This window comes from Manacus vitellinus, unplaced genomic scaffold (genome assembly GCF_001715985.3).
Source record: "Manacus vitellinus isolate BGI_N305 unplaced genomic scaffold, ASM171598v3 scaffold_14_pilon, whole genome shotgun sequence".
Lineage (NCBI taxonomy): Eukaryota > Metazoa > Chordata > Aves > Passeriformes > Pipridae > Manacus > Manacus vitellinus.
In genome coordinates this window covers 12,758,653-12,782,140 of record NW_021939063.1, presented here as the reverse complement: position 1 = coordinate 12,782,140, position 23,488 = coordinate 12,758,653, and the positions used below count along the sequence as shown (strand labels likewise).

General features: G+C 37.5%; 2 protein-coding genes and 1 long non-coding RNA gene across 6 annotated transcripts in view; 1 reads left to right on the top strand and 2 right to left on the bottom strand.

Moving 5' to 3' along the window:
• Nucleotides 1-21,648, top strand: APPL1 (adaptor protein, phosphotyrosine interacting with PH domain and leucine zipper 1). The gene is made up of 21 exons (XM_029958254.1): nt 1-124; nt 637-696; nt 1,436-1,507; nt 2,343-2,430; nt 4,005-4,046; nt 4,543-4,601; nt 5,066-5,212; nt 6,268-6,350; nt 6,453-6,611; nt 7,396-7,584; nt 8,031-8,073; nt 8,649-8,705; nt 9,994-10,085; nt 10,611-10,793; nt 12,822-12,871; nt 13,254-13,428; nt 13,533-13,569; nt 15,000-15,146; nt 15,386-15,436; nt 15,786-15,875; nt 16,909-21,648. The coding sequence occupies exons 1-21, from the start codon at nt 101-103 to the stop codon at nt 17,056-17,058; spliced, it is 1,998 nt and encodes a 665-aa protein (XP_029814114.1). The 5' UTR covers nt 1-100; the 3' UTR covers nt 17,059-21,648.
• Nucleotides 1,924-10,444, bottom strand: LOC108638890. Its single transcript, XR_001920130.3, has 5 exons — nt 10,242-10,444; nt 5,343-5,461; nt 2,841-2,958; nt 2,657-2,703; nt 1,924-2,423 (listed from the first exon to the last, which is right to left on the bottom strand). It is a non-coding gene; the product is annotated as an uncharacterized LOC108638890 (long non-coding RNA).
• The window catches only part of ASB14 (ankyrin repeat and SOCS box containing 14), a 20,445-nt gene continuing 9,095 nt past the window's right edge, over nt 12,139-23,488 (bottom strand). For 3 of the 4 annotated variants that reach the window (XM_018068523.3, XM_018068524.3, XM_018068525.2), the window contains one exon: nt 19,004-23,479. In XM_018068523.3, coding sequence (XP_017924012.1) covers nt 23,286-23,479 — 194 coding nt within the window. In that variant the 3' untranslated portion in view covers nt 19,004-23,285. Of the gene's footprint in view, nt 12,860-19,003; nt 23,480-23,488 lie in introns of those variants that run through there. The other variant, XR_001920129.3, reaches the window with a different exon arrangement.

Genomic DNA, 23,488 nt, shown 5'->3' with positions numbered 1-23,488 from the left:
TATTTTGGCTGTTTGATTGTTACAGACCCGCTCTTTGCTGGGAGTATTTGAAGAAGATGCTGCTGCAATATCCAGTTACATCAATCAGTTATTTCAAGCCATGCACAGAATATATGATGCACAGGTAGAGTTCATGAAATTCTTGAATGCATTATAAAGCTTTTGAACCACATTTCAAGTCTCTTTCTTTTTTTGAAATTACTATAAGCAATATGGTTTTTTTAACTTCCCCATTCTTTAAATGTAGAAGCGAAACAAAGTAAGGATTAATGATTGTTTTTCTATAAGGGTGTGGTAAAGACTAAATTCTTGTGCTTTCTTTTGCAACAGAATTTCTTATGACAAAAAGGTTTTCTGGTCAAGTAGTTCTGTTGTATTTCCCAAGTGTTTCTAAAATGTTATACACACTAAATGATCTTGGTGTATGTAATAGTATGTACCAAGTGGGAGATTTTTTTGCCCACATTATGTTCATGTTTCATTCATTGTCTATAAATAACTGCACTTTTATGCCAGACAGAATCTATTTTGTGTGGTTTTCTGAACAATTGAGTTTATGGCTGTATTTTTAATGTGTATATACTTGAATTGCTTGACTTTTGTACTGATTTTACTTTTTTGCCCTTTCTTCATCAGAATGAATTAAGTGCAGCAACTCATCTGACTTCAAAGCTTCTGAAGGAATATGAGAAACAGGTACTTTGTAAATCATTGTTGTCTTTATGTGGTCAGGACTGTGTCTTTCTGTAGTCTTTTATCTCCCAGAGCACAATGTAGAATGTGTTTAGATTTGGTCCATACAAAATGAATTGCTGTGGTTGGTGGTTCAAACCTTTGCCAAAAGAATCTACCATCTCTATATTAGTTCTTCCAACTAAACTGGAATTAATTCCTTTTACATGAAGAATATTAATAATATCTGAAATATCTGAATAAAAATATCTGAAATATTTTACTCCTGAATCAGTGTTTTGGGGGTTGCTTAGGGTGGTTTTGCTCAGATTTTATTTTATAAACCTGTTTACTGTTAGGTGCTTTAATTTTACTAGTCACAAAGAGAAGAGATTGCATAGCAATTTCCAGTTAACAACCGTAATTTACTCTGGGAGAATAATTCCATCTCTGAAAGCAAAGACTATGGAATCCATTACTTTTTTCCTTGGGAGCCTGTACTTTTGAAGGGTTCCCTATTTGTGGCTTTGCTGATGGACCCCCTTTTCTGAGATGCTCATTAAACCCAAGAAATTTACTTCTTTTAGGAGGCTGGTGCTCCCTATCCTCCTTCTGCACCTAATGAGGTGAACAACTTCAGTGTATTTTAACTGTATAATGCTTTAAGATAATGGAATACCTAATATATTCATACACATGATTAATGGTTTTGTGAATGGCAGGAAACACTGCCAACAACATAACTTTTTTTACCTTTTCTCAGCGTTTCCCACTGGGGGGAGATGATGAAGTCATGACTTCCACTCTGCAGCAATTTGCAAAAGTGATTGATGAGGCAAGTGTTTCCATCTGTTTTACTGATGTTGTCATGTATAGACTTTAATTTGCTTCATTATTCCAGCCTTTTTTAAGACAGTAGGTACAGAAATGGCATTCATTTGTCAACAAGGTAACACTTAATTGTATATTGCAGCATCTATTTAAAGTTATGTAACCTGAAGATAAAGAATTAATTCAGCAAAAAGAGGATACATTGTTGGGAAAGAATGGAGTTCAACTTACTGTAAATACAGCCAAAAATATTGCACAGTGGCCGCTGGTGACTGTTTTCATGAGGATATTTGTATTGCCTGATTTTGGTACCTGACTGATTTTAGGTACAGACAGCAGGAGTCTCCTGCTGTCTGTATTAGAGGCTGACTCTTAGGACAGACAATTGAGCAACATTAAGAGCTGAATCAGGATGTTTGCTGTGATCCAGCTCCTCACTTTTAACCCTACTTAAACAGCATTTTGGGAGGAGGAACATATTTTGTTCTACCTCTGTAAACTGTGAAAGACAGGCTGTGAGGTGGCTGGAGAGAAACTGGAGAAGTAAACTGAATGCGTGAGGCCATCTTTAGACATAATCCAGTAACTTGAAATAAGGTTTGAAAAGTTTGGATAAAAACTAAACTCTAAAGTTTAGTCTTCTGTAGATAACTAGTGGTGAGATCTGGAACCTAAAAAAAGTTAGCTGCAAAAAAAGGAATGTGCAAAATGATGTTTAAGTTATGTAGTTTAAGTACATGTCATTTTTGAGTGACATTGATGGCAACCTACCATGATTGATTGGATTTGGTCTGAGCATTGTTTTCCTAAGATTTCATTCTTTTTCTTGTCTTTTTCAGCTCAGCTCTTGCCATGCAGTACTTTCAACTCAGCTTGCAGATGCAATGATGTTTCCTATTACCCAGTTTAAAGAAAGGGATCTAAAAGGTAGAGCACTTGACCAAATATTGCTTTTTATCTACAGCAGCAACAATAAAATGTAGCATTTAATCTCCATAGCTCTTGTTTCACTAAATAGAATACGCCACTTATTTTTTCAGCTCTCAAAGTATGCATCTCCCCATTTAAAAAAAAAGTAAGTTATTTCTATTCATGAGAGTATTACAGTTGAAGAACTTAACACTATTATTATTTCAATAAAAGTATTACTTACATTATGGGAGCACTTATCTTCTGTCCAAGATGACCATTTTGCAGCTTCTGAAAAACATTAGGAAAGAATAATTTTCAGGTAATTTGCATTTTCAGGAAATACTTGTGTATATTTTAATACCATGACATCAGTGTAATTGCTGGACTAAACTCAAAGGGCAAAGTGCCAAGGTTGTAGTACTTACTATATTAAGAATTAGTGACATGGTTCTTCAACCCTGCTGGTAATACAGGTGACTTCTTGTGTGCAGGCATAAGGTGCTTCCAGCTGCTGATTTTTGTGACAGTTATGTCTTATTCTGCCTGGTTGAAAATAATGTATGTGTGTGATTATGATAGATTTGACTCAAGATGATGAAGTGAATAGATTGTATGGCAAAGGGACTTTAAATACAAATTATAAGAGTTAAAACCAGAATAACTTCAATATCCCTGTTGTGAACATTCTAGAGAGGGTATACCTGACATATGAATGTCTTAAGTCTAAATCAAAATAAAAATTTCAAGACTTCCATAAGTCTTCTAACTATTTATGAATCTTGGAAAATACTTCTTTGGCAGTAGTTTGCTGCAAAATTATAGATTAAGCAGATTATGCTTTTTGAGCAAGGGATCATGAATATCCCAAGGCTAATATTGCTTCTCAGAACCTGGAAAAATCCCCTGTTAGTCCTCACTGAGCAGGATCCCTGAGGCAATAATCACAGAATAGATTTTCCCACTGGAAGTTTTCTGCCACCAGCTGGTGTAGTGTGTAATGACACCATACTTCCTTCTGGACTTCAAAGGCATTTCCTGTACAGCTTTTCCATGCTTTTTTTTGTATTTGCTTTCCCATAAAGTTGAACACAGCTTTCTGCTTGTTTATGTTGCAATATGACACAAACCATAGTCAGGATCAGAACAGGTGTAAGATACTGTGCTGCTTGCAGTTCCCTGACACGGGGAGACTAAATAATCAGCTAGAACATGGTTCATTTTAGGGAGGAGGAATCACAATGTGTTCTGGGGTTGGATACTTCCCATATCCTGTGCTTCACTTCCCCAGCTCAAATCAGAACTTAGACTGGTGACTCATTTGTGTTGATAACATCTTTCACAGACTTTTGAAAAGAAGCTCCTCTTTACATTATTACAGTATTTTTTTTGAGCCAGCCAGCCACAGAAATGACACCCAGGCCCCAAGTAGGAGCAGACTTTCCTGGTCCCATAGTGCCTGTGCTGGTAACTCAGTGTGGTACAAAGTGCTAACTACAACTGCTCAGTACTTAAACATTACATGAGAAACCTTAATATATGACTGTTATGTTAATAACAACTCATTTAAATTGTGGTATGTTGTTTTGTAGAGATATTAACTCTGAAAGAAGTTTTCCAAATTGCAAGCAATGGTAAGTGTAAAATACTTAATCTTATAGATATTACTAGACAACAGTATTGTAGATTGCTTATTCAGAAAACTAGTGGAGTTAAGCCTGTAGGCTTAAGGTGACTAATTAAGGTGTAATTTGTTTCAGTGATACTTAGGCACTCAGCTGTCCTTAGTTCACTTGTAAATCCCTGCTTCGTGCACTGAAGCATTAAGGCAAATTGACAGTGTTTTTTACAATACTTAAACTGTATATATGATTATTAAATAATGTAGGGTTATGCTACCAAAATTACTAAAAATAGTAAAGTGCTAGCTCACTTTAACTAAAGTCAGGACTGGATAAATAAACAAACTTTACCTCCTGTAGTGGTTTGGAAGAACAGTTCCTGAAGGTGTTAATATGACAGAAGTTTGCAATCATCTGTCTGTCTTACACAGTGATATAAAAAGATTTCTGCTCTGTTTCATAAGTCATTAGTTTATCAAAATGATCCTAAATTCTCTCCTGATTGCAGACCACGATGCTGCCATTACCAGATACAGTCGGTTGTCAAAAAGAAGGGAAAATGAAAAGGTTTGTAAAACAAAATATTTAATAGAAAGATTTTTAGAGGAGATAAGAAATAATTTTAATCTTATATGTATTTGTGATGCAAGACAGTGTATGGCAGATTCCACCTGATATTTGATAGTTTATGTTTTAGCAGCCTAGACAGAAAAGCAGGTTTCCCCAACACATACCTGTCTTGTAAAACTGATAATGCTTTAGGATTAAAATTGTGATGCCATATTAAATTGTTTTTGAAAAGAAATAACCATACTTTTCATGGAGAAAAGAATGCTGCATTTGTTTTTCATGTATCTCATCTATAAATTACAGAAGCAGAATTGCAGAGTAAAATGTGCAGTTGCTGGTGATAGAGGGTAGAACATGACTGTTGTTTTTCCATGCTGTCTATAAAGCTGTTCAGAAGGCATGTGATCAATGCCAAGTCTCAAACATTACTTTTTTCCCCTCCCCTGTCTGTGGCTCTTCAGGTCAAGGCTGAAGTTACAGAAGATGTATATACTTCCAGGAAAAAACAGCATCAGACTATGATGCATTATTTCTGTGCATTAAATACTCTCCAGTACAAAAAGAAAATTTCTCTGCTGGAACCCTTGCTAGGATACATGCAAGCTCAGGTAATTTCAGATTCTGAAACCTGTAAGTCTCAAAGAAGATGTAAAAGTACTTCATGAAGGTTGATGAACTGAAATCCATTGCAAGATTTTGTACTGCCCTGCAAGGAAGAAAATGGAGAAAAAGACCTACCCCATCCACTTCTCTGTAGCTGCCACAGCTGCTGCCAGGAACAGTGTCTTCAGCCAGCACTGATCATGAATCCCATCATGATATGCCCTCACTCCCATCAGAGAATCTTTTAGGAAAGTCTGGGTGACAAATATAAAGGTTAATTCTACCCCAAACCCCAGATGGCTGAGTTTGATACACTGCCTAAATTTCACTGCTGTGTACTTGATTCTCCTAATGGGAAGAGCTGATTAGAGCTTTCATGCAGGAGAGTCCCCATGGAAGTGAACCTCCTCAGTTAAACTCATTCCCATGGCAGCTATTCTAAAATGACTTAATCATCAAAAGTCACCTCACTACTGTTTTCAATCAAGGGTGTGGAAGAACTGGAATGCTAAAAAGCATTCTGGCTTGTTTTTGCTTTATATAAATAAGTTCATTATTGGTTTATTTGGGGACAGGTGCAACAGAAAATACAACCATGATAAAGTTCTTTGGAGAGACTTAATTTGTATTTTCAGAAGTGTGTCATCAAATATGGGGTTTTTTTAGAAGCCAAACTTCCCAACATCTGGCACTGCCACAGTGACCTGAGCAGAAATTAACTTCTCACCCTGTCTGAAAGCTTTCCAAAGGCAAGGACTGTTGCTTCTTTTTCAGACTTTGCAGCTTGTATTTAAGAACCAAGCTCTGCATGTTTTGTGCAACAAAGTAGGTGGTGCAACCTATTGTTCAGGTGCAGCTTTTTGCTGGATCTAAGAATGGGAAGGGCAGGGCCATCCCCTGTGGCTTCCTGTTCTGAGATTTCTTATGGCTCAACTCAATTTAGCTTTGTTGGGAATGAGAGATGAAAATACATTTCTCTGAGAAACTTTAAGCTCCTATGACTTCATCAATTGTTAATGTAGTTTTATTAATTACTAAATTCTCCTTTTTTTTTTTAAAGATAAGCTTTTTTAAAATGGGTTCAGAAAATCTTACTGAGCAACTGGAAGAATTTTTGACCAATATTGGCACAAGTGTACAAAAGTAAGTTGTTTTTGTTGAATTTTGAACTGTCATCAAGACAATTATTTTTTGTTTCTACTTATTAATAAATTATCCTGGTTAATAACACATTATTTATCTTAGTGTTCGCAGGGAAATGGACTGTGAAGTAGAAAACATGCAACAAACCATAGAGGACTTGGAAGTGGCAAGTGATCCACTGTATTTGCCTGATCCTGATCCTACAAAGTTTCCTGTTCATAGAAATCTGACACGGAAAGCTGGCTATCTCAATGCAAGGAAGTAAGACTAACTTGTCAATTAAAAATTCCAGAGTATTTAATTTTGGGAAAGGAAAGCTAAAAAAGCTGAAGAATTTTTTTGTTGATGTTAGCTATGCTGATTTTACATAGTTAGTTAATTAAGTCCCATAGGAGCTATTCTGTTTCTTTCTTTGGACTTCACCTAATTAGTATTAAATTCATTGTTACACTGACATAGTGTCATTTGGATACAAAGCATACTTATCCCCATTTTAGTCTAATCTTGCCTGAATTTTCACATCAAAACATAAAAAGTTTATGAGAATATAATTTCCCTGCATTGTAATAGGAAAGTAACAAGATTCCATCTCTCAGCTCTAAGCAAAATTTTGGAAATCTTGTTGAATGGTACAAAATACTTGGAAAATGGAGGTATCTTACATGACTAAGCTGGTTCTTAACACAAAGTTCTTCAAAACTTAGTCTTAGCAATGTAAGTGCAGAGTTCAGAGGTCCTGTTGGTAATGCATAGAATTTGAATATGCATATTGTGTAAAGTAGTGCTGTGAAAGCTGATCATCAAAACTGAAGTACTTATGCCTTTTTATTCTAAATTGTTTCACATAATTTAAGAAAGCAATTATTATTATTTTGTGTGTTCTTTGCCCAGCAATAGGTTTAGCATGAAAAAACCAACAGTGGGAGAGAGCTTAATTTAGCTGTAACACTGACCTAAAACATGAAATGGGGAATGGTTTATTCCAAGTGACTTCCAACTCAGCTGAGCTCCTAATCCTCTAACTGGGCCTCTTTTTATCTTTTAGTAAGACAGGGCTGGTATCTTCTAGTTGGGAGAGACAGTTTTACTTCACCCAAGGTGGGAATCTGATGAGCCAGGCCAGAGGGGACGTGGCTGGGGGACTTGTCATGGACATAGACAACTGCTCTGTGATGGCTGTGGACTGTGAGGACAGACGGTACTGCTTCCAGATAACATCTTTTGATGGCAAAAAGTGAGTGGGCTGACACTGCTGTTACCTGTGAGTAATGCTGGACTCACCAGTTAAGAAAAGAAAGATGGTCTGCCTCTGGGCAGATTATAGCTTGATGTATTTTGTGGATATTTAGAAGCAAAATCTGAGATGTTTTAACTTCATGAAGTCTGGATTTTTGTTTGAAAGTTCTATAATGTAGCTGAGTAGTATTTCAGAATAAGATTATGATAATCAATTTACAATCATGTATTATTGCATTTTGTTTTTTTCCTGTTTTCAATTAAATGAAAGCACAGGTCCCTCCCTTCCCCAGTTAGATGCTGACTGCACTCAGCACATACACAGAATCTTCAGCCTTTTGTAACTTGTTCAGTGTACAAAGATGAAATTGTAGTTTCCTTGCTGAATGTACTTATGAGGCATTTTAAATAGAGAGAATTATCTTTTCCATTCTCCTCTTTCAGGTCTTCAATCTTACAGGCAGAAAGTAAAAAGGATTATGAAGAGGTAAGCTCATAGGAGGTTCACATGGAGCCCAGTGAGTTTCTGGTGTGCAGAAGGAATGCATTTGTAAACCACAGTTGAACAGTGCATATATTCCAGTTAGTGTTCTCCTTCAGGGAAAAACTGAAAAGCCGGAAACAGGAGGCAGTGGTTTTCCAGAGCAGAGGGAGAAAACAGATTGTAGCTTGCAGATGCAAGAAATGGGCAAGTTCCTCAAAAGACAGATTGAATCTTTGTAATGTCTTGAGGAAACAATGTCATCTGCAGAACAGAATAATGAAGTACAGAGAATCCTGATTTTTTTTTTTTAATTACTTAGACTTGTGAGTTAGGCTTTCTTTAGTTTTGATCTTTAAGGTGACTGAAATAATTTTTTCAGGTAAGAAAGGTGTAAGGTAAGGTGCAGTATGCAGATGGTAGTTAATTTAATGGCAAGCTGGATGTGCAGAATATTTGGCTCCCTGAGATTACAAAGAAAGTAGAAAAAGTGCTGAAACTAGCCAACTCAGGGATTTAATCAAGTTTGTTGAAAAAACATGACAAATTCATTTATTTTCTTTTTTCTCCCTCTTTTTCAGTGGATATGCACCATAAACAACATATCTAAACAGATATATCTAAGTGAAAACCCTGAGGTAACTATTAAAACTTACAGTTATCAGTAATATGTTAAGAAGTAATTATGTAAAATTAATAGCATAGAATTAAGCCAAGTACTTCTTACATGTGTAATGTGAAGCTTTTCATGGTATTAATGCATGGAGTCCATTGTCTCCTTCATCTAAATGCTTATATGGAAAGCATTAAAAATACATGACCTTTATATTTGGTGTAGCCTTTTGACATCTTCAAGATCCTGTATTTGTATATGACACTCTTTTAAAAAATAGTATCACAAATGTTCAAATGGATACATTTAATTTCTACTAGAGGGAAGTGACAATTTTATGAATATGAATCTTATAAGCATAACAATTTTGTAGAAAAAACCCCTGATCTTCCAGGCTGAAATGGAGTGTGTCACTCCAGGTTTTGATTTCAAAACTAAATATAACTTTTTAGATAATACAAGTACCTGGCTGTCTAAGTTCACTGTAGAGATGGGAAGCAAACCAGTTGGAGTGCAGAGCTCATTTCTGATGAAGGTAGAGCACATTTCTGTTGAAGGTAGAGCTGAGGTTCTGTTTAGTCCTGGCATAAAGGGGTTCAGTCCCCTCATATCAGTGAAGGGATGTGTGTGTTCACACCTTCTCCTCACTTCCCAATGTCTTCATAGCCATTCTCATTTTCTGAGTCACACACTCCCCAAAATATTGCTTCACTGTTGTCTCCTGCACTTTCTCTCTCCAAAAATCCTTTCCTCAAGGACTTTCTCTATTGGCTCTACCCCAGGAAGTGAAGGCATCAGCATTAAATATTGATCAGAATTAGTGATTTCAATGAAAGATTGAAATGGAATTCAACTGTAAATGGTCCATCATTTGCTGAAATAACTGTTATGTAGTTCTTAATTGATAGTTTTTAATCTTCATGGGATTTAGTTTGCAGTTGAGGGCTGCATTTCTCAAATGAGATTTTTCTTTTTTTCCCTGGCTACATTTGCTTATTTTTCCAGGCTTATTATTGGGACTTTTCTCTCATTTTCTCTATTTTCCCTCTATTTTTGCTATTGCTTTTATTAACAGTGACAGTATTGTAAAGCAAGAGCATTCATTTAAACTGAGGAAGTTAACATCAGGATATGTGTTACAAGAAAAGCTAGAAGAAAATACTGCAGCTGTGTAGTGAAAATTTAGGAATGCAAGATTCTTGCAAAGAGTTGAGTTTATAACTTCTGTCAACAGCATATAAATAAAACTAAAATCTGAAAGCTTATTTTGAGACAAATGTTTTCAGTTATTTTTTCCTGTCTCTGCCCTGCAGGAAATGGCTGCTCGTGTCAATCAGTCAGCCCTGGAGGCTGTCACTCCATCTCCCTCCTTTCAGCAGAGGCACGAGAGCATGAGGCCAGCTGTGTAAGTTCATGAACTAGGGGTCACTGGAAGAGCACATCTATAAAGAGAAGCCTGGATAAAGTTCCAGGGGGAAAAAGATACCCAAACAAACCCACAGAAGTTTCTGTGTTCAGAACTAAATCTTTGATAGGCTCGAGGAGGATTTCCCGCACTCACCTTCCTAACATTGTTCAGCATCCATTGTTCCAAGCAGTCCTGATGCCACTGGCTGACAGCTTTGGTGGTTGCATCGTATGTCTGGTTTGTTGTGTGATATCAGAAGGAGAGCTTTTGACTCCTGGAAGCAGACCTCAGATTGTATTGATTATATATTAATGTTAAAACAATCTGATGCAATTATTAATTCAAGTAGTAACTTCAACTTACTTAAATTTGATAGGAACACAGTCTCTGTTTCTGTTTACTGTACCCTGATCTTCAGGTTTTTAGTTTTTGGGTTTTTTTACATCTAAGTTCTAGAATATTGCATCGATCTCCTCTGTGGGTTAACTATCCCTCATTTTGATGGTTTTGGTTTTGTTGTAGACAATCTCGTCCTCCTGCAGCTCGTACCAGCAGCACAGGGTCACTGGGATCTGACTCAGCAGCTTTATCAGCACTTTCCTTGGATTCACTTGTTGCCCCTGACACTCCTATACAGTTTGACATAATATCTCCAGTTAGTGAAGATCTGCCTGGCCAAGCAAAGTCTTCAGGGCAATCGAGCAGGTAGGAAATGGAGAGAGAAGGAAAAAATTCCTGAAGTTAATGTTACTAATTCAAAACAAGAAAACCATGTTTAAACTGCAGCTCCCAAACACACATTGCCTTCTCCCTGACTCAAGTCACAAAATGTGCAGTGGCCAGTGAAGCAAAACAATTCATTTAATTGTTAAATGGAATTGTTAAAAAAGGCTTAATTACATGCACTAGAGTCAAGGTGTAGTTTTCTGGTTTGCAGCAGCTTTTCTTGCTTTAACAGCCAATGCTTTTATTTATTGATTTATTTTAATCTTTCAGTTTTACAAAGTATTTTCCTTTCCTATTGCTTGCTCACCCAGCAGCTTGGGTTATTTCCTCTTGGAAACTCAAGAGAAATTTGGTAGCCCTGCCTCCAGGTGATGATGGCATTCGATGACACTCTTCTTAACCTGAAAGGTGAGTGAAAATGATCTAGGCTTCTGGAGTGATTTCATAGACAGACAAGTTAAAATTATCTAAGAATTCATCCCAAAACATAAACGCAGTTTCTCCACTTGTAATTATTTCTGAGTGGGAGATTCATTACAAACCTAAGACCTGTAAATCTGCACTACATTTCTGGAACTATATCTACAAAATTCAGATATTAAGAAAATGTATTTGCAGATCCAGCTGCTCTTAACAACAACAAAAAAAAAGCCAAAGAGCTGAAATGAGATTCTAGTCACTATAATGTGTTATATTCCCTGCCCTCTAGAAAAATACTTGAAACTTGAATGACATGAGTTAAAATTATATGTTCATGTCATCAGTTACAATTCTTTCTAGAAAACTATGTTTTTCATAGCAGAAGTGATAGAGTTGTACTCAGCATTTTCAATTAATCACCACTTTCAATGAAACACTGCAGTGTTTGTACAGATAGGCAACATGCTACTTTAGAAATATTAATTATTAAAAAAAATAAAAATACTTTCCTTCATTTCTAATACTGATGACAAGTATTCACATTTTATTTTTGCCTTTTGAGAGATCCTGTGAGATTTTGCTTTTACTATTGCAGTTTAATCTTAAATGACAAGAAAAGTCTGAGTGGTAGAAGATCCTTATAGAAAGATTTTGCCTTTAGTGTATTTACCCAAGTCAATTTAATGGGAAGGTTCTTGATTGAATCCATGTTATCTAAACATTGTAGCAACACCAGGTTGACTTCAATTTAGAACAGTTTTTTCCTCTTAGTTCTGGAATTTATGGTTAGAACACTATTGAGAGGTCACACCTTCATTACTCCCAGATAAAACCTAATTTGAAGTTTATTGTACCCTTGCCAATAGCTTTTGAGCTATCAGGCAAAGAAAAAGGGTGATATCCTCTTTACAATAAATAAAATGTCCCCATTTCCTGTGCTCTTTTCAGCATTACTTTAGTGCTTTTGAAAAATGAAACTTGGAAGCCTAGAGTATTTTCACTTTTCTTTGTAACCGATGGCAATTCTGTCTTTGAGAGCCAGAAACAGCCACATTTCTCTTGACCCTCTAGGAGTAAAACCCCAGTGATGTTTTCAGAAAGCTGCATTTGAAACAAACCCAGTGACTTCTCTTCAGTAAGAAATTCAACACCTTGAGACAGTGATGAGAAGTGGGTGCTCCTACAGAGTTCTGAAAGGACCAGCTTTTGGTTGTGCTTCCTGAAGCTGTTCTGTGAAATTTCATCCCCTAAAACTACACCTTTCCAAATATTAACAAGGTTTTGATTTGGGCTTAATTCAAATATAAAAACAAATACCATGTGAGCAAAACTTTCTATGGCAGCAATAGGACAACAATATCTGATATTTGTCCCATAATGTGGGCCCTCAAATACAGCCCTTTATGGCTCACTCCTGATTAAATTGCCTGTTCTGGTGATTCACCATACTCCAGATTCATGTTCCTCCAGATTACAAGTTTCTGAAATCATTACATGTTGGTATTTGACACAGCATGAGACTACTACATTATCCATGAGTGGTTCCTGTAATCTGACTCCTGGTTTAATGTTTTCATTTTTTAATAGACGCACAAATCCTTTTGGTGAATCTGGAGGCTCAAAATCTGAAACAGAAGGTAAAACAACAGTTTTATTTCAATGCAAAATAAAAATAGAATTTGAAATTAATTTTCTGTTTTCATCTCTAGTTTCTCTCTTCTAATTTAACACCAATTTTAGAATGCTTAGTTACATTGCAATGTATTTGACCAGTCGAGTGAAATCGTTATACTGTCTGAAAATCTGTTGTAAAAATAATTCATTGCATCTTTTGTATTCATTAAACCAAATGAGAAGATGTGTGGTGTGCTGTTTGGTAACTGTACCTCTAATTGCTGAGTATGAGCACTCCTCTTTTTAGGAGAAGTTTGGAGTTTCCCTGACTGCAGTCCAGCTTGGGTTTTTAAGGGAAAACCCAAAATGGAGTTTGTTTTTTTCAATACTTTTCTTTTTCCTTAGATTCAATTCTTCATCAGTTATTTATTGTAAGATTTCTTGGCTCCATGGAAGTGAAGTCTGATGAAAGCCCAGATGTTGTTTATGAAACAATGCGTCAAATCCTTGCAGCTCGTGCCATCCACAACGTTTTCAGGATGACAGAATCACATTTGTTAGTCACCTGTGACTGTTTAAAGTAAGTTTTGCTTTCTGACTTCTACTCATGTTTATTTACAGAATGATCTTCTTTCACTTTGGTAAAATTTACTTTCTGGTTTGTCTTTAAAACCAAATTTTTAGGTTAATTGATCCACAGACACAAGTTACAAGACTACGAGTAAGTAACTTTACATTTTAAGATTAATACCCTGCAATGTAATTCTTCTACTTTAAAAATATTATTACATGATAGCAAAAATCACTGATAGCATGAGGTTTCCAGCCAAATTTCCACTGAAATTAGGAGACTAATGCAGACATGTAAAAATAGAGAGAAAAACACCTGCTAATCAGATTTAAGGAGAGTGATTTCAGTAGGTTAATTTGGCTTTTGAAACCCCTTCCCCCTGTGATCTGAGAGGGTAAAATAGTAAAGAGAGAACATAAAGGTTGGAGTCACATTAGTTCTGAAGTCCAAAAGGGTTTGTCTGGTGTTTTGTTTTGTTTTGTTTTGTTTGGGGTTTTTGGTTGTAATGCATAACTACATTGAGGGTGTTGAATGGTTTCTGGTTTGCTCTCTGTTTTTTCTAATGCATTATAAAAATGCACTTGAAAGGAATAAGTGGAATTCTTGTCAGGGTATCAAATAAGGCCAGTTTAATTCTTCAGTAATAGCAGTCTTTATTTTTCATATTTCAAAACTGTTCCCCCCCCCTTTATGCACAATTTACGGTCTGTCATTTAATTTCTTTGCATTTTTGAAAACATTCCATTTTTTTGGAGACTCTGAATTACTTTAATTTCCATGAAAGGAAATTTTAAGGACACGAAAATGTCTTGATGTTTGAAGTAGGACTTTTTTCTTTCTTTACCTTTGTGACTTTAAGTTCAAAAGTGCCCCAAAGTTGTAATCTTTAACAGGTGGGATACATGGACTGAGGGCACATCCCCTGTGCTAAATGCAAACATCTAAGGTTAGGAAAACCTTGTCCTATCAGTTTATAACAGCTGGAGTAGGGGCTTTCAGAATTCTAAAATTTATCCTTTGGTAAGTCTTAAAAAGATACATTTGAAGTCCACTCTCTTTTAGGAATAAGAATGCAAAATAGTTTTCATGTAACAAAGTAACGAGGGGATGTGGTTTGTTTGGTTTGGGGTTTTTCTTTCCTTTTTTTTTTTCTTTTTTTTTTTGTTTTGCTTAATTCAGCATAATTCAGGAGAGCTGAGCTATTGGCAGGTTTGGGGGAAGTAGTGCCTTTACCTGGCACTAAATATTGGAAGCATAGTCCCAAATGTAACTAGTATGAATGATTGAAAGAAAATAAAAAAAGGAATGTACCACATTTAGGGAGATGACTGACTTGCACTGCAAATGTGGTCCCCATTTCTTACATGGAGTATGTTTTTAGAAGTTTGCCTGTCTTTTGAGTAATTTAATCCTTTGCTGTCTCATCTCCTGTTTGTGTTCCGTAGTTACATGTTTGGTCAGGTTGTAACTTCTTGTGCTGTGATTGTGCATTTATGATATTGAAGATAATTAATGTGAAACCTCATCTGGAAAATATTTGGACCCAGTTTTAATCTCTCCACATTTGATCCTCTTGGCAGTTCCCTTTGCCCAGTGTAGTTCTCTATGCTACACACCAGGAGAATAAACGCCTGTTTGGATTTGTGCTTAGAACCTCAGGAGGGAGAGCTGAGACCCGCCAGACTTCCATCTGCTATATATTTGAATCAAATAATGAAGGGGAAAAGGTATTGCTGATGGATATAACTTGTATCAGTTTTGAATCTGACATGGATTCCAAGATGTTAGATCCATTCAAGCTGTCTAAGGGATTGTTTGTTAATTTACTGAAAAACAGTTAAACCTCTCAGTTTAACTACCTGGAAGTGCTTTAATGTGTTGTTATATCTATTTGGGGATACTGGCTTAATTGTAGAGGCATTTTGATTAGCCTTTTTTTATTATTTCCTATGTGTTTTGTGTTTAGATTTGTGACTCTGTTGGACTGGCCAAACAGATAGCTTTTCATGCAGAACTGGTAAGAATCTTTTCCTCTTCTGTATACTTGTGAATGGAAGGAAGAGGGCATATTTAATAAGTGTAATAGAACACATTCTGCAAGATACTTACAGATGCACTAATACTGTTGTGTAGTGCAAGGGATTTGTTTCCTAGGATTTAAACTCAAATAAAAAGACTAACCAACGTCTACTGTGGGACAATATTCAGTATAGGATTTAGCTTGCTACCTTTAACAGCCATACCAGTCCTTTAAAAGAAGAATAATTGAAACAGTGATGTCACAGTCTTGAGCAAGCTCATAGCAATCAGTACTGTATCAAATGTCTCAGGTTGTTACTTACTTTATTTACATTTTTGCCCTTCAGGATCGAAAAGCAACAGAAAAGCAGAAAGAAATCGAGAGAGTCAAAGAGAAACAACAAAAAGAACTGAATAAACAAAAGCAAATTGAAAAGGTAAGTTTCATCATTATTTCTTAACATTAGGTTTTTTCTATTTCCTTTCTTTTGCAATTTTGTACTCCATGCTCCACTATCATACTCTTCAGTACAGGTTCATAGAGCATTATGAAGTTAATTATCATAAGTGTTTCCTGTGCAGATTTTGTATATTTTTGTATAGTAGTTTTTAAAAAGAGCTCCTTGAGAATATGCATGACAAAACATCTTTATGAGAATACTTAAGAGCAAGCAGTGCTTGAAGGAACACCTATCACAGACACAAAATAGTTTCATTTGCTGACGAGGGTTCAGTCACACAGTGAGGAAATGGGTTCAAGAATCACAGAATCACTAAGGTTGGAAAAGATCTTTAAGATCACCAAGGTCAATCATTAACCCAGCACTGCCAAGCCACCACTAACCCATGTCCCTTAGTGCCACATCTACATGGCTTTTAAACTCCTCCAGGGATGGTGATTCCAGCATGGCCCTGGACAGCCCGTTCCAGTGCTTGGCAGTGCTTTTGGTGAAGAAATTTTCTCTAATATCCAATTTAAACCTCCCTTGGTGCAACTTAAGGCCATTTCCTCTTATTGTATTGCTTGTTACTTGGCAGAAGAGACTGGTCTCCACCTGGCTACACCCTCTTTTCAGCCAGTTGTAGAGAGTGAGAAGGTCCCACCCAAGCTTCCTTTTCTCCAGGCTAAGTAACCCCAATTGCCCCAGGTGTTTCTCACCAGACTTGTGCTGCAGCCCCTTCCCAGCTCCATTGCCTTTCTCAGTGTAGCTGAGGATGGTTGTTCTGGCCTGCTGTGCCCTGTGGGCTGTAGGTGCAGCTGTGTTAACCTGGGAGCTGTTCTAATAGTGCAGCTACTGAAAGGTGAATGTTTTGGTTTCCTATTCATTCTTTTCATTCCTTCTGTACAAAGCTGTCCACTGATAGTATTGAGAGTTTAGAAATCATAATAATGGTATCCTTCTGTCAATTCCAGATGGCTTTAAGTGTAATATTCTTGTTCTGATTTCCCAACCCCTCTCCTCCCATTAGGACTTGGAGGAGCAGAGCCGGTTGATAGCTGCTTCCAGCAGATCCAACCAGAGCAGTGGAGAAGGACAGTTTGTAGTCCTGAGCAGTAGCCAGTCTGAAGACAGTGATTTAGGAGAAGATGGAAAGAAGAAGAGAGAATCCGAAGCCTAAGGCTGCCCACTTCATTAAAATTGGAATCATGGATATATCTGGTGAAAAGGCACAAGTTCTACAAGAAGTGAGATGTAGGTGGTGGGTCTGTTGTATTATAGAAAAGACTTCTCAATATATAGACCCTATTATGCCTTGATTTTTATTTCTCAGTTAAGTGATTTCCATTTTCCTGTCAGTATAATTTCTCTTCCGTATGCCAGATGAAGCATGGTGATGCTGCCATGTTTATTACAAATTTATGTTTTCTCAAGGCTTCTCTGCAGTATGGAAAAAAAATGTGGGTTTTTTCCCCACTTACTTCTCTGTGCAATTAACTGCTTTTGAAGCAAAACTTCAAACTCCCCTTGGGCTTCAGCAGTACATGAAACTCGTTCTATACACTGCACTATGGAGAACACCTTGCTGGAAACAGAAGTGAATATAAGACAGTGCTAAGCTTTACCCAATTTGTTGCACATAACTGTTCTTAGATTTAGAAAGAAAAATCCTTATTAACATCAGTGAGATGTGCAATAGTTCTAGACAGAAGGATCATTTTTGTTTCGTTTTGCACTGTATGATATTGCATTGGGGTCTCTTTGGAGTGAATATAATGCTGAAAGACTTCTTTCAACAGGAGAAAAAGATACTGTCAGACCTAGATAAGAGCTGATGAGATGCAGTTGAACTTTGCTGCATGAGGAAAAGCATTCCTCATCAAATTATAGAAGTAATGTATATAGCCTTGTAGCACAAGTGCCATGTTCTTGGTTTTTCCCCAGTACTTGGAATAAAGAGCTGTAAGCCTTTGAGTTCACTTTTATAAAACATGCTTAGAGTTGCAAGAACATTTGGAATTCCATCATTTGAAAAATCTTAGGCCTATGTAAATGCATTGATGCCAGTACATCTACTGCAAAGGAGTTAAGGCTCTGTAAGTCTTTCTATAAAAAGTGATTTTGCAAACAGAATTTGCCATTTCTGAAGTAAGAGACGATGCTAATCCTACATCCCAGAGTCAATCCTGGAAAGCATTTTTCAAAGCAGTGTCTGTTTACAGCTTGTAATCTGCACTCCATATTCCATACCCTGTGTAATATTTATTTTGTATAGTATTAGATGTGCATTCACCTTTTGATCCAGAAGAGAAAACTTGTTTGAAGAGAAATATTTATTTTTGCACTAATTACTATAAATATTAAAATCCAGTGGAACAGAAGATAAATAGCTCTCTAATAGTGGCATGAAGATAACAGGATATGTAGAGAGAGAAAAATATACTTATAGTCCAAGTTATAATATAACAGTTATGAATGGTTTACAGTTCATTGCAGGGCATTTCTGGTGTTCAGGAATGGAAGCAATTTTCAGAGTATCTCCCCAGCAGCTGGTGATGGCCCAGCCCTTCATAGCTGGAGCTGCTCAGTGCTGATGAGTCAGTGAGGAATCTCAGGTCACATCTGCAGGTGCACAGAGGGCTCTCCTTGCACACTGGAGTGCCCTGCACTGGCTAAAGCAGCTCCTCCTGCCCTTGCTGCTGGAGCTGTGACTGTGTGTGCAGGAGTTCACTGATCACTCCTGAGACAGGAGAGAAGGGCAGCAGTGCCTGTCCTGGCAGCAGGACGAGCAGACAAGCAGGAGTTGGAGCAGCTCCCAGCAGATGCTGGTGGCACCACAGCCCAGGGAGGGGCTGGAGCAGTCACCAAAGGGGTCACAGTACCTGTGACAGTACAGGGGTCACAGCACCCCTGGCTTGAGGGGGAAGCTGAGCAGCAAAGAGCCTCCAGGTTCCCTTCCCAAGTTAATTCCCAGGCCCTGTTCCAGTGCATTTTTCAGCCCCAGAGCAGCCAGACACTTGCAGAAATACCTGCTATGGCTGTTGCCCAGTGAGGCCAAATGGTATTGCCCTGTGACCAGATTTGGCTACCACACAGTCACATGGACCACACCAGTCTGAGGCTTCTTTTAAGAGAGTGGCATTTTTATTTCATATCTAGTATCCTTAAGAGACTATATTAATTCTTTCCCACAAAAATGTACAGAGGCTGCAAATCCAAATTTTTCCCATTTTGGGCCTAAATCAAGGCTTAGAGAGAGTGCAGTGCAGCCAGTTTGTCTCTCCAAATTATTCTGGTTCATGTTTCATTAGTTTGGGGTTTTTGTTTGTTTTTATTTACTGATATTTCTGTTTTCTATCAAATAATATCACAGGGCAGCTCAAGGTTGCTGCTATGACTTGTATCTTTCTCAAGTACATGCTGAAGATGAAGTAGTTTAGAAACAGCACAGGAAGACTATGAAATCAGTGATCTCCAGTGTCTAGAACCCAGTCTTCATCTGGTCAGGGAAGGATTGTGTTAAGCACTTGAGCTGCAGTAGCCCAGGCTCCAGAGGGAGGACAGGTAATAGATGAGCAGTCTCATGACAAAGCATTTCTGATGTGTAGCCTGTTCTGCGTTAGCCTTATTGAAGAAATGTCCAAAAATGGAATTACTGTATTTTTTTCTTGAAACCTACTATTACAATTTTAGATCTAAATCTGCAAAGGTGGGGAAGAAAGGCAAATAAAGTGGCAGGTGAATTCACCACCGTATGGGATTTTTCAGATTCAGCAATACATGATTGGAATTATTCCATTTGATTTTCAGGCTTTCCATTGCCTGAAATGTAGTTTTCCATTGCTGTTAAATGTAATTTTCTAAAACAGACAGCATAGGAGTGAGGTGCCTTGCACTTGTGTTGGATGATTTTCATCTTAACCACTTAAAGAAGGGGACATGATTGAAGAGAGTAAATAAAACAGATTGATCTTCATGAATGAAATGAGGGGGTTGGTTTTTTTGCTTATTTAGGGGAGTTTCACTGGTATAAAATGAGCAAGAAGGTCAGCAGAGGGGAGGAAGTCAGATGGGAATGGTGCATTGAGTTATCAGGGGGGTGAGAGCTTTGCCCAAGGGAAGGATCACACAGCTCTGTAATTAGAATTATCTCAAGGCAAAAATAGTTGCTGAGTTATTATCCATGGTCTCCTTCCCAAAATAAAGAACTATTTGGTACCTTTTCTTCCTATGAGGTCTAGAACTACTTCATTAGAAAACAGTTTTGTTAATTAAAAAAAGAAATCAGAATGCTTAGTATTTTCCTTGAGAACATGACTTTTAGTGGGAACTGCTGGGTTCTGCTGGGTTCTGCTGGGAACTGCTGTGGTAGGATTTCACCACCTGAGCATTTTATTATTGTGACTAAATTACTGGTTGATTTCCTCTCCTGTAATTTGTTTCTCCTGTTCATTATTTCCTATTGCCTTTTACTCAAAGGCTGATCTTACAAGTACTTCCACCTGAAGCTGTAGTTTGCTTCATGTGCATCTACTATTATTTTAGTCACTCCTGAAAACATTCTTTCAAGTCCATGATTTCGAAGTGACTTTGTGCAGGTACTGATTGGCAGAGGTGTTCAGGATTAACTTGTTATGTTGCTAATTGCAGCCTCATAGTTCCTGCCACAATTTTAGCCCTTAGGTGAGGGGATGTTAACCTTGTAACTCTGTAGGTTTTCATGCTGCAGAACAAGCAAGTCTTGCTGTCAGCTGTTTCAAGCTACATACATTCTTTATGTATGTAATGGCATCTATATAAAACATATCAAGTGTGCTTATGGGTGTGCATTTTATTGCATTATAGATAATCCCTGGCACTCCTCTGTGGGCTCTGGTAGATGTGGCCAAGTCTAAAGCAGAGCACAAGGGCAAAGTCATGTACAACTTAACCATATATAAGTGGTTACAAGCAAGTAATGTAAAGTCATTTGAATATCATAGTCTTGCTTCCTTAATCTGTTTAGGTTTGAAATTGTATCAAGACAATTTACTATCTAACAGTAAAGTAATATTTCAGGGTTAAGGAACATTTCCCCTTATAAAGTTGTCAGATTTTCTCTTTATATGGATGTAAACTCAGAGCTGAAAATCCTGAAACAGCTGAAGTGATTTATGAAGCTATAATTTATGTACATTGATATAAAGAGGTAAATTTGACTGTGTTTATGTTTTAAGGTAAATTCTGATTAAGTAGTTGCACAGAATTTGGGAAGAGCCAATGGAGAGAACTATGTTAACAATATAGTCTCTTGTTATTTCAGAAATAAGTCACCTAGAGAAAGAAAACCTGCCACTGCTTAGTGAATTTAATAGAGGTATTGTCTAGTCCGACAGCAAAAGCTGATATTTTATATTATTTCTCTTGATCTGTATTACAAAAATTCTTGCAAGGTAATTAGTCTCCAAGGCTTTTCTTTTTAATCAAGCACTAAGTTGCTTTTCTTTTTTCCTTTGCCACAGTGGTATCTAAGTTGTCATGACAAGAATAAGTCAGTGTGTCATTGTGAATGCACTTGTATTCCTAATGAACTTTGTATTGCAAGACAAGGACTTTGTACAATCTTTCTGGTCATTTTTATAATAGAGTGGAGTGGTCAAATTCTTACAATGATGTTCTGGATTGGTCCTGTTCTGGTGAAGTGTAAGTGATTTTTGCAATGTTTGAGACTGACTTGCACATTTTCCCTGAATAGCTGTATTAAAAACCACCAATGGCATATTTATGTCAACTCTGATTGTTGTGTCTTAATCTTGGAAACATGGACAGTAACCCTATTGTGCCAGGGCTCCAGTCAGCATTTTGTAGATTAAATAAAAGCTTAACTCTCGTAACTTTCTGGGTGGGACTTGTACTGATGCAAAAGCCTCCTGCATTTCTCATAATACTGACTTTCAGGAAGTACCATTACTGGTGACAGGACGTGTTCCCTTCCATTAAACAAAGCTCTAACATGCAGTTATCTCCCTCTGTCATCAAGTGTAGCTCAGTTCTCTCCATTTCCATACATATTGCCAGATAACCTCAGAGGAAGTTGTTATACTTGGGAATGCTGATAACTTATTTTTGCAACAATCCAAGACTGAAGCTGAGGAGGAGCCATGGCAGGGGCTGTGCAGTGCCCGTGGTGGGGCTGTGGCAGGGGCTGTGCAGTGCCTGTGGTGGGGCTGTCACACAGGACAGTGACAGGCCCTGCAGAGCTGGTGTTATGGGAACAGCACAGCACCAACCTGGGTACTGGACTCACCTTCACGGGCTTCAGTAGGTTACTATATGATAAGCACCATGTAAAAAGCCATGGGTCATAACTACATTATGGTTAAATTTGTATTTTATAAGGTTTGTAGATTTTTCTGGGGAAAAGCAGACTTTTGAATTCTGTAACTTCCGTGATAAAGATGCATGTATAACTAGAAAAAAAAAATATGCTTACTTGATAATGAAGGAATAAATACTACTAATGCCAAATGTGTTGATGAACTTCTTTTTTTTTCTAAAATATGAACTGACATTTGCAGTACTGCTAGAAAATACAGGCGTGCTATAGGTATTCCTAATACTTCTGTCAGACTTCCTAAAATAACAGTGCTCCAAAAGCTTAAGCTGCAGCTCTATGGAGATAAACTTCAAAAATTGCAAGCATGGCTTTGGCCAGCACTGTAAAAGGAAAGCCTAGTTCTAGAGAGAGAGTAATCAAAGTCCATGGTGGATGAGACGTACCAGCCCCTGAGCATGAGCTGCAGAACTAACAGCTTTCAGCAGTGCTGCCCTGTTGAAACACTGGTATGTCACACGAGCTGCTGGGATAAGCAGAGGTTTCTGTAGCTTAATCCCATTACATTGCCTAGAATGTGGGATTGCTTGATAGGGTGAGCAAAAAAAAAAAATCTACTTGAGCTGCTCTTCAGAAGGTCATTGTAGAACCTCACAAATAAAAACTTCTTGTGAAAAGAAGAGAAAGTACAAGAGAAAAAAGAACTACGTCCCTTCCTGGTTTTAGTTAAATCCCTGACCTTTTACTAAACCCTGGGTTTAACCCTGCAGTGGGGGTAGGGTTATCTGATACAACAGGGTTTAACTGAGCAGTAACACAAGGATTGCAGCCCTGCATTTTACATTTCCTCAACATGTCACAGTAGGCATTTAAAATACTGTTGCCACAACTCTCAGGTAGGTCATAGTCCAGGAGATATGTAGAATGGGATCATCAATACTTACATTTTGGGGTTCTCCCTAGTTTCTTCAGGGGGCAAGAGGGGAATGCTGGCGTTCCTTAATACACATAGGAGATAAAATCCCCAAAGAAAAAAGCAGCTGCACAACAGTCTTATCCATGATAACATTCCCTTTAAAATATAGAGCTAATACTTATGTACAGCTGAAGTTGTAGATTCCTGTGAAGTTTTCCTGTCCATAAAGGTCATATTCCTTGTACAGTATGTAGTCTTTCAGGCAGTTTGGCAGTGGAAGGAAGGTCATGAAGACAGGGCAGCGGAGCCGCAGCCGGCCCATGCACTCCCGGATCTTCAGACGACAGAGATGCTTCAGAGAGCGAGGATTTGCTAGAAATG